Source organism: Neltuma alba, unplaced genomic scaffold (genome assembly GCF_004799145.2).
Source record: "Neltuma alba isolate B1F8T4 unplaced genomic scaffold, ASM479914v2 tig00011408_pilon, whole genome shotgun sequence".
In the NCBI taxonomy this organism is placed as follows: Eukaryota; Viridiplantae; Streptophyta; class Magnoliopsida; order Fabales; family Fabaceae; genus Neltuma; species Neltuma alba.
The window spans coordinates 315,920-326,960 of record NW_021636094.1 but is presented as its reverse complement, the minus strand read 5'-3'; the positions used below and the strand labels follow the sequence as shown (position 1 = coordinate 326,960).

At 31.6% G+C, this 11,041-nt stretch overlaps 2 protein-coding genes across 2 annotated transcripts; both read left to right on the top strand.

The window, feature by feature from the left end:
* Positions 1-384: 384 nt before the first annotated feature.
* Positions 385-2,416, top strand: LOC114713003 (uncharacterized). Its single transcript, XM_028897579.1, has 6 exons — positions 385-636; positions 1,049-1,092; positions 1,201-1,311; positions 1,427-1,519; positions 1,627-1,733; positions 1,977-2,416. Exons 1-6 carry the CDS (start codon positions 409-411, stop codon positions 2,117-2,119), a joined length of 726 nt encoding a protein of 241 aa, XP_028753412.1. The 5' UTR covers positions 385-408; the 3' UTR covers positions 2,120-2,416.
* LOC114713000 (alcohol dehydrogenase-like 1) lies at positions 2,363-10,332 on the top strand. The gene is made up of 6 exons (XM_028897577.1): positions 2,363-2,476; positions 2,587-2,678; positions 7,344-7,381; positions 7,598-7,728; positions 8,619-8,858; positions 10,297-10,332. The coding sequence occupies exons 1-6, from the start codon at positions 2,363-2,365 to the stop codon at positions 10,330-10,332; spliced, it is 651 nt and encodes a 216-aa protein (XP_028753410.1).
* Positions 10,333-11,041: the final 709 nt, after the last annotated feature.

The following is an 11,041-nucleotide window of genomic DNA, read 5'->3' as shown; positions in this document are numbered from 1 at the left end:
GATTAGTTTGGATAAACATAACTTATATTTATGATTTTCTTTTGAAATTTTGGATGATCATTTATTAATTTTAAAAAAATTAAATAAAAGCAAGGTTTAAAAATTAAGAATTAAAAAAAATGACAGGTTGACCCGCAAGCCGCGGGTTGGCCCATATTCCCGGCTATACTACATGCTAGCCATGGACCAACTGATTCTGTATTTCAGTGCCCCATCAGCATATAATTTTCAAATTTGGCGAGAGTGGGTGTTTGGAATAAAAAAAAAAATTCAGATAAATTTTTTTTTATATTTACTTGCTAGTTTAAGATCACTTTTTTTTTTTTTTTTTTAAACGAGAGTTTTCCCTTGGACGCGGAGTGCATTCAGCACAGTGGTCGTCAAGCAACAAAAGTGTTTCCGATAGTGATGGTGGTCGAGGCGTTTTTCTGGAGGGGACGCGCGCTAGCACCTGAAGAAATTGAAAAGCTGCCAAATCTGCTTCTTCTCTCAGGTCCTCCTTCCTGCGGCAAAACCTCTCTTCTTTTTCAGTTTGCATTCAATGTGGCTATATCACTCACCAACTCTACCACTTCCAATGTCTTCTTCATCTGCAACCGCCACAAGTTGGATTCTAAACCCCCTTTTCTTTCTCAGGTACGCAAATCTCTCTCTTCGGAATGGACTTGTGCCTAATCACAACGGTGGCTCGTTTGCTTTAGAATTTGATAAAATACTTGGCTTGAAAATGAAAGCATGAGACATCCCTTAATTGTTGAAATTAGAGGTAACCTGTTCAGAAAAAGAAATGTTGGGCTGAGTGTAGTAATGACAGTCAAAATCATGGCGTTAGATTCTTTTTCTTTTTAAAATTCAGAGGTTAGGGAGTTTTAGTATTCAAAATCACATGGGTCATTGCCATTAATTTTAACCAGTATGTATGATTTTGTTTAGGTCATGAATTCACCGAGGGGTTTATTACATTTTGAAGTTTATATTGCCCATAGTTCGGAAGGGTATCATGTAGTTTCCCTTCTTTTGAAACCGACTTCAATTTTTTGAATTTCAGGGCATTGATGGGTCTTCTGATGTCTTCAACCGTATACAAATGAAGTATGATCATCAACACTTCACTCGTTTCTGCTATATTTGCACTTTTGATTGCTTACTTCTGCTTTGAATTTGACAATCTTTTCCCTTCTTTTTTCCCCCATGGTTAAGGTATGTGAATGGTGATGAGGACATCAACAAGTACTTTGCTGCCTTCCATCTGTATGATGTATTGCCTGCTGCTGTTATAATTGATGATTTTGCAGATTTCTTTGATAATAGGTAATTCAGCCGTTAAAGTCATAGAAATTGGCTTAGTCACAACACTTTTTAAGCCCTATGTGAAATTCTAGTAACTCTTTAGCGACATTTGTCTAAAATTCTGAATTCCCAAAAGGATCTGCCAAGAACGACATTGTAATCCTCGTGGAAGAGATTTGGCGATGGTCAGGAGTCTAGCTTTATGTCACAATGCAATTACTTATGCAAAGTAAGTGGGCATTACTTTTGCAAGAGTTTGTAGTAGCATGGAACCTAAGTGCGATGCTCGATTTGCGAGACTGGTATATTGATAAAATTCTTTTCTAACTTTCACAGTCAAAAAGGATCTTGCAAACTTCTATTATCAGATACATACCATGGAGACTCCCCCAGGTTGCATTTCATCTATAAGAAATGGATACCCTCCATTTTTACAGTCAAAGGTTAGTTGAATATAAAATTACTATATACAGGTATAGTCTTTGTACTTGACTATTTCTTCCGCTCTCTGTATTTGAGTCCATTTCCTGCTATTAGATTGCATTTGAATATTTAAATTACAGACCATCCTGCCCTGGCAGAAGGAAGTATCCTTTCATGACCTTTATATAGCTCTCAGTTTCATGTCATTTGTACCTTCTTTAGTGGCATACTAATAATAATTGTCATATTACTGGATCTTTCAGAAGGAGATGAAGCCGGATCATTCACTCTAAAGGATAGGAGTTCTTCAGGAACTGAGAACCCTGATGGGACAAAAGTTGCCAAGTACTCCATAGCTCTTCAGTATCTGTTCTTAGAGCGAATTGTTGAAGACCAAACAGACTAAATTTTTCATCATGTGCAAAATCACGACTTTGTGCCATCTCTAACTGGATGATACTGATACTGATTGTTTCCTTTTCAGCGATTATACTTGTATCTCTGCACACATCCACTTAACTAACCATATGATCCTTAAGATATTATTAACTTAATTTCTGTTTGTAAGTTCCCTATTTTTCTCATCACTTAGTTGAGTTCTATGCTTTCCAATGGACTACCGATTTATTAAACTAATCTGTGGCACAGAATGGTGCCACCAAGTGACATCACCAACAAGAAAACTCGTGTACTTTGGCTCTTAGATTATCATGATTTTGCGAAGTTGGTTTCTGCAATTTATCAAATGATTCATCCACAACAGGTAAATTAATTCTAGCACGCTGCAGTGCTAAAATTCTTCTTCTTTGTTTATTTTCCTGTAAACTTAAGATTCCCGTTTTCTTGACATCTTTGTGCACTTGTCTAGGACAGGTCACTGGCAAAATTCAGGCATCTTTTCCCCCAAGTCCATATCAAAATATAGGATCCACTAAAATTGGCTTGCTCTGTCGCTATATGTTATGGTATCATCTGGTGGTCTGAGTGTTTCTCTTTGGTTCAACTCTATGACCATATCTACCAAGATTATCTAAAGCCCCTCTTTCACATCAGATCTCCAAAGAGCAGTATTGATCAGGAAACTCCTTGTTATGTAAATCAGATCCCATGCATTCATATTTCACACAAACTATTAGTAGTTGTCTCAAGTGGAAGGGATTTGATATTACTTAAATAAATTTATGTGTTCGAATTTTTATACATTGAGGGTTTTTTTTCAGAATGACGGTAAAATCCTTGAAAAACAGCTTTTCAGTTATAATTTACGGAATACAATGTAAGTAATGAGATGAGTTTTATTTTGAATTATGTGAATAGGTACTTTTGGATATCTCAATTTTGATTCCAAACAAGCACTGAAAAAATCATATTAGGAGAGCTGCTCTCAAGAGAATGATTGTATGCTCCGAATGTATTATATACGCTCACTTGTGAGCATGTATTGATGTAAGGTAGCTGAATTGTATGTTTTCTCAAATGTGAGGGGCTCTTTTTTGTTTTGTTTCGTTTGTTTTTCAAGTAATTGTTCCTTTGGGCCCCCCCTGTTGCCTTTCGTGAACTCGTTCCTAATTGGACCAAATGGGGATAGCCGTCATGATATGATTTTTGTTTCATTTACAAAATCCGATCCCACAACTTTGTTAAAGGAGTATTTAGTCCTTTCAGTTTAGTCTATCACCATCGGTGAGTGAAAAAAGAAAAAGGAAAATTTGGTTAAAAATCTCTGATTAAAAACTTAATTGACTAAAAAGACTTAAATTTGAGTACCTGTAACTATAATTCATGAATGTAACTTTTCTTCCTTTGTATGCGATAATTAATAAATTTAATTCTTATATATTGATAACAAAAATATATTAAATGTTGCATATATTTTTTCTACAATGACTAATGCAAGTGGTGCCAAGAAAAAAAAGCCAAGTTTTGTGCGTTTTGCTGATTCACTACAAAATGTAAATTGAATGTTTAAAAAGAGAGAAGAGTGAGAAAAAAGATTGACAAAAGTGGCATTTGGCCCTCAATAAAATGGCTGATAGACGATAACCAAAAATTAAATTAGTAGTATGAGTGTATGACCTTAGGGTAAAAGTAGGGAAAATTCCACTTATTTTATAAAAAATTATGTAGTAATAGTGGTTATTGAACGACACTAAATAATGACGCGTCCGTTATAAAATAGTTTAAAATATGATATAAATGAGTAAATAAGATTTCACCCTAATTTAGCAGATTCATAAACAGACGAGTACCACGTGTTTATTAATGACCCATATGTTTATCTTATGATATACTCCTCCGGTCCTTAATATAAGACCCATTTAACTAATTTGATTAGATTAATGAAGTTAGGTAAGTTAGTTAATTATAACAAATATGACACATTTTTTCTAAAACACCACAATCATCTTTCTTAATACCTCATCTCTCTCTTTTACTTATTATGGTTGAGAGATCTATAGGGGTAATTTAGAAAATTGATAAATATGATAAATGGGTCTTATATTTAGGATCAAAACCAACTCAAAAATTGAGTCCTATATTAAGGACCGGAGGAGAAACTTGTATTTATCACTTCCATAGACAATTTAATACTACTTCTGATTCTTAATAAGAGATCTAATTGACTAATTTAGAAAGACTAAAAAAATTAATTAAATTAGTTATTTATAATAAATAAGTGTTGTTCTTCCTAGAATACCCTTGCCAATCATGTACATTAACTAAAACTACTATTTGATAGAACATTCAACATATGTAACTACTACGATTTTAGAAAAAAAAGATAAATATGAAAGACAAAGTAGATTGAAGTCTTATATTTATGATTAAATTAAAAGTTAAATTAGTTCTTATATTAAAGACCGGAAGTATAAGTTTAAATAAAGGAAAAAAATTAGGGACACAGACCGGTTTAAAAATTTTAATTGAGGAAAAGTATTTATAATTCTCGGTCTTCTCCAATTAAAAAATTATGAAAGAAAAAGTGTTTATTGTGTGGTACGCAGACTCCAAACTTACAATAATGTCTTGTGGCCATTGCCGCTGGGGGAAGTCCCACATTGCCCGTGTAGAAATGCTGTTGCCCGTGTAGAAATGCTGTTAGGGTGGACCGGAGTAGGAGAATTTGAAGTGTTTGAATAGAAATCAAATCATAATTTTAAAGTGATTTTAGAATATATGAAGTAAATATGTAAAGGAATTTGTCTCTATTTATAAAAAAAATCTTTTTAAAAGCACTTTTAAGTGTTTTCAAACACCTTTTTGAGATTTGGCTAAGCATTAATGTTTGTTCAAACTGCTTAATATAAAAACTTGTAAATATATTTGTATAAGTTGAGATAAATTTTTTTTACATGTTTTTTTTCATATTTTGTAAGTCACAGTTAAAAAGATGCTTTTGAAAAGTTATACTACCAATCCAAATAAACACCTGGCAGCTAGATTGCCCAACTCGATGGTGTTCGCTTCAAGATTCAAGTTCTTGATCTTGTAGGTAAAGTCTGCCTTGAAGCTTGTTCCAGCGTCAATGAGCCAGCTCTTTTTGACAGCTAAGTTTGTTTTGTTTTGTTTTTTTTAAATTGATGATAAAGGGATATCGTTTTTATAAATTTTCTTCTTCATATATATTACTACTTCCGGTATTTAATATAAGACTTAATTGACTAATTTCAAGATATTAAAAAAATTAGTTTAGTTAGTTATTTGTAATAAATATGTGTTGTCTTTTCTAGAATACTTTTGCTAATTATGTGAATTAGCTAAAACTACAATTTGATAGAACATTTGATATGTGTAACTACTATAATAACCACTTTAGAAAATATAAATAAATACGAAAAACAAAGTAAATGAGGTCTTATATTTAGAATCAAATTAAAAGTTAAACTAGCTCTTATGTTAAGGATTGAAGGCAGTATAATATAATATGAGAATTTATTTTTGTACATATAGCTCTTGTTTGGTATAAAGCATTAAAAATGAAGGATAGGGATTGAGAAGACATATTAAAAGAGTGTTTAGCATGAGAGATTTTTTGTTACATGAGATTAGATAAAGCCGTGTATGTGGGATTGGAGAATGTAACAAGTAATTACTCATACTGAATACTTTTTTAATAATTTTGTTCAATCTCAAATCCAGTTCCTATTTTTTGTTTTCAATGGTTCGTACTAAACCGTTCTGAAGGGTTTTAGGCATACCTATGGGTCTCCCAAAATGATCAGACTACCCGCGCAAGCAAAATCGCAGTATTGAACGGTCTTTATTTCACACAATAAATGCACTAAAGTGAGGGAGAGAGCTCTCCCCCAAAGGGAGAAGAGTTTTTAAAGGGGGAGCCGTATTTGGGGAATTACTGAATCTCCAAATTACCGAATATATCCCACATATACAGTCTGATAGCATTATGATCGATATTTTAATAGTAAGAATTGGGTCTAGTAGAATGGTTCCTCACAACATGGCTAATCAAGATTCGAATCTCAACTAGAAGAATGCCCACATTTCATGTCCGATTGTGTCTTGAATATTAGAAGTATTCACGAGACGAGAAGGTTCCTAATAATTAGGACAAGACGGCTTTTCTGTCTCATATCTAGTCTCGTCTCCTCTCCAACTGGGACGAGACATAACTAGGATAGGATAGGGATGTCCCATCTCTCTCTCTCTCTCTCTTTTTTTGTTTTTTTTTTAATTTGAAAACTAACTATAAGAAAGGAAATAGATTAAAATGAGGAAACAATAGCAAACAAAAAACTTTTTTTTTGGTAATCTTGATAGATAAAAAATAAAAAAACTTAGAATGTTCAAAAAATATCATATAACCCATACAAAACAGTTTATAAACAAGTAAAAAATAATAATTGATAAATATCGTTACCAAAATACTATTACAATAATAAATAAAATAAATTTATAACAACTAAAAATAAAGATAATATATTGGGATAGGACACCCCGTCCTACGTCTCGTTCCATCCCGAAACAATTTTGTCATGTCCTGCTTTCGTCCTGTTCCAAAAACTTTCGGGACGAGATTGTCTAGTCCCAAAATGATTGGGACAGGGACGGGACACAGTTAAATACTCTTATTGAATATAGTTGTCTTTAATAGAAGGATACTTATATTTAAATCAAAAAAAAAAGGTAAAGGCCCAAGCCCGCACAAGCTTCCAATAGAATATCCACCACAATCATTTTTCTGCATGCTTTCTAAGGATCAACATATCGAGCGGCCCATCATATAATTATATGATGGATAAATTATATGGATTTTTTTTTTACTAGGCACAGATATCTTTTTATTGGAGAATTTTTTTAATAAAAAAAGCCCTATCTCGACTCTTTTCATGAATATTTTGTGCATATTTTAAAAATAAAAGAGCAGTAGGATAAGTAATTCAGGAAAATTTTCGGCGTTGAAATTTTAGAAACAGAAAGGGGCCCACATAACTGTAGAAAAAAACTCAAGGGAAAAGGTCCGGTTTGATTTTAAAACTGGAGAGCATTTTTGTGCAATTTTAAAAATTTGATAGAGCTTTTCGTAATTTAATATGTTTTATGAAAATTTTGCATTGATTTTAAAGCGTTTGCATAATTTTGTAATGTTTTCTGCATTTGTTGGTGTGCAGGCTAATTATCCTCAAGTACTTGGCCATGAAGGAATTGGGTGAGCTCCATAGACCACAGTCCTTTCTTGAGTTTAAGCTATAATTATGTTTCGTTTATCGGTTTAATATTATATGTAGAAGATATTCTTTTCCCGTTAATTCCTTATAAGTATGCATAAAAGGGAAAACCAACTTATGCATGAGATACCCTCTAAAGTTGAGTGAGTATATATATGGTCATGATTCTGACTATGTTCTTAAAGTTGAATCATCAGCCATTGATGCAGCTCATGGCAGCTTCATCTCTTGTGGCTTCTCTACTGGTTTTGGAGCTGCCTGGAAAGAAGCCATGGTTGAAGAAGGATCTAGTGTTGCTGTTTTCGGTCTTGGCCCTGTTGGGTTAGGGGTATGCATCTCTCTCTCTCTGAGATCTTTTGATGTTTCGTAGGTTCCCTGATATTGAGCACAAATTTATTTGGTATATGAGGTATTAGACGGTGAGTACTTCTTTTGTTGGGTAACTTAATCAATGTAATTTTCTCACATATATAAAAGCACTTACCACATCAGGTACCTTCAACCACTTCATCATAACCAATAGAAGAGCTGGTTGAGTCATTAAATTTGTTATAAAATGAAAAGGCAATTCGAAATTTATCCATGTTTAGAACTATGAATTACATCTTGAAAAGTGAAAAAAGGAAAATATATCACACCAAACTTTGAATAGGGAAAAGTTTGGACAAAGGTGATTCATACACCATTTGGTGATATTCATTTGTTCTAAAGAGTGCCTTATAATAAGAACCAGAAGGAGTATAACCAATTAATTCTAGTACACTCACGCTTATCCTCACTTAGCTTGGACATATAGTACTCTTCAATATGGGATTTGAAGCCCTATTTCTTCAGATAGGATGAAAATTTGACGTTTATGTCTATATATGCAAGTGGTGCTAAGTTGATACTCCCTCTAATTCTTATTATAAGCTTCAGATAATTAACTCACAAATAATGAACAATTAGTTAAAATTAGTTTAAAACAATAAATAGGTTAAAAATATACTTTTGTTTTTAAATATGTCCTTATAACAAATGAGAAAAAGGATTAAAGAGAATTTATAGGAAAAATGTGACAAGAGAGAAATAATTAAGAATAATATTGAAAACATGTGTTAAATATTAACACAAATCCAAATTGAAACCTATAAAATGAATCACACTCCTTCTCAAATTTAAAGTTTATAAATAGGATCAGAAGGAACAAAATACTTAGTATGACCAGTTACGATGCAGGCTGTAAGTGCAGCAAAGTTGATGGAGGCAACAATGATAATTGGGATTGACAAAAATGAGAAGAAGAGAGAAAAAGGAAGAGCTTGCGGACGGACAGGCTTCATAAATCCTGACAAGTTATCAGATGAACCTCTTTCACAACAAGTCAAAGAAGCAAGTGGTGAAACGGGAGCGGATTGTTCGATTGAGTGCCCCAGAGTTCCCCGGTTGCCCAATGAAGCCATGGAATCTACTAGAGTGGTACATTTCATTCTCCAATTTCTCCGAGTAAATGAAAATTATAGGACTAGCAAATGGCATAATTTTGTCTTATTTAAAACAATGAAATGATTTTTGAAAAAGAAGTTCATATTGCAAAAGAAATCATTGTTTTTGAAGAAAAATTATTTACTGGCTAACTTTAGTAATATACGTCAAATTTCTTTGGAAATTTTCCTTTTAAGAAGATAACATATTGAGTATAATTGGCCAAATGAAAATGAAAATGAGTAAATAATTAGTGAAATTGACTTATTAATTAATTAGTTAATTAATTTTGATATAAGTGATATCCAAGTTGTTCCTGACGCAAAGGTTAGTATCTAATATAAATTTTGGACAAATCCTCTTTCATTTTAGGCTGAAACACAAAAAAAAAATGTTGATTAGCAATAAAATTAGTGATGGAATCACATTAGTGACAGAATTTCGTCGCTAATTCTTCTCTCACTAATTGGATTGGCAACTAGTTACCGATAAAAATTTTTTATTGCTAATCTGTCGCTAATTAGTGACAAAAATTTTTTGTCACAAATTAGCGACATTCACTAATTTGATTTTTGAAAAAAATATTTTAAATGCCACGTGATACCTCTGCCAGTCGCCACCTCATCGCTAGTGATGGCCGTTGGCCACCTCTACATGTCGCTATTATCTTGTGCTACACGTGTCGCCACCGTATAATTCTTTTTTAACATGATTTTTCTATGGCTCGAACCCAAGATTTTGTCTATACACGTATGTAGCTTTACCGGTTGAGTTGTAACGAACCTATTGATTTATTATGTAAAATTAAATATATATAATATTTTTTACACAAATAATTATATATACACATTTATATTATTAAAAACTAAAAAAACTAATTGATAATTTTAATCGTAACCATTTTCATGACAAAATAATTTTTAAATATTTGTTTTACTATTTATTTTTTAAGGTTTTATTTTTTAAAAAAAATATTTTAAATATAATATTAATTTACAATGACACTAATTTTAAATTTTAAATCATAAATAATTTTTTCATCAATATGTTTTTTAAATTTAATTTTTTAATTAACATTGATAAGATATATAATTTAATTATATAAGTATTATATTACATTATATTATGTTATCTATATATTTTTTATATATTTGATGAAAACAATTCATAATTAGTAAAAAAGATCTTGTTATTCAAAAAATAGCTACTATAATAAAATCTAATAAATTATTCTATACAAAAAAAATTAAATGATTTGAATAGTTTATGATAAACAATATTCTCTTACTTTTATATGTATCCTATATAATTTATTTGCCTAAAATCCTTTGTATATACCATTTGTTTTTACATTAAAAACCAAAATCAATCTATATAATGGGTATTAATTATATTATAATTAAGTTTCACTGCTTAATGATTGAAATTACAGGAGTTTCAATGGCAAACAATTTACCGACAGAATTAGAGACGAAAATTAGTGACAAAATTTTTTTGTTACTAATTTCATCACTAAAAATTTTATAATTAAAATTAGTGACGGAATTAGCAATAGAAATTTATGACAAAAAATTTTTTGTCACTAATTCTGTCAGTAATAAGCTATTTTTTTGTAGTGGTTTATGCAGTGAGTTGAAAATAGAGTAAATAAATTGCAATTGTTTTTCAATTTTGTAGAAATTTTCTGATGATTTTTTTATTTCTAAAAGCTATATAAACCTTATTTAAAAATAAAAATTGTAATTAATGACCTCCGATGAAATTATACAAACGTCTTCTTTATCTTCAAGAGGGGTTTCTATGTATCTTGAAAATAGAAAAAAATATCTATGTAATTATAGGGAAAGCCAGAGATAATTTGTGTACCTTTAAAATAGAAAGATATCTTGGGAAGGGTTGCTGACTTTATCAGTGAAGGGAGCTGGAAGTTGGAAGACATTGATCTTCCCGAACAGTTCAAACGAGCTATTAGTAAGGTGGTATAATCCTAAGCTCAGGGATTCAGGATAGAGTTCATTGGTTGAGAAGCGCTAATGAGATTTATTCAGTGAACATGGGTTATAAGTTTCTTAGATCTAAAGAGGAAAGGGATCCAGATGAGCCTACTACTTCTTTTTCAAACGATAAGGGTGTGTGGGATTTAATTTGGAAGCTTAAGGTGCAATCAAAGGTGAAAT

Excerpts from the sequence above, each read along its gene's own strand:
- LOC114713000 (XM_028897577.1), top strand. The coding sequence starts at position 2,363 with ATGGTGCCACCAAGTGACATCACCAACAAGAAAACTCGTGTACTTTGG. Across the intron at positions 7,729-8,618 it reads TTGGCCCTGTTGGGTTAGGG|GCTGTAAGTGCAGCAAAGTT; the intron begins GTATGCATCTCT and ends GTTACGATGCAG. Across the intron at positions 8,859-10,296 it reads CCATGGAATCTACTAGAGTG|GAGTTTCAATGGCAAACAAT; the intron begins GTACATTTCATT and ends TTGAAATTACAG.
- LOC114713003 (XM_028897579.1), top strand. The coding sequence starts at position 409 with ATGGTGGTCGAGGCGTTTTTCTGGAGGGGACGCGCGCTAGCACCTGAA. Across the intron at positions 1,093-1,200 it reads TTCAACCGTATACAAATGAA|GTATGTGAATGGTGATGAGG; the intron begins GTATGATCATCA and ends CCCATGGTTAAG. Across the intron at positions 1,520-1,626 it reads AATGCAATTACTTATGCAAA|TCAAAAAGGATCTTGCAAAC; the intron begins GTAAGTGGGCAT and ends TAACTTTCACAG.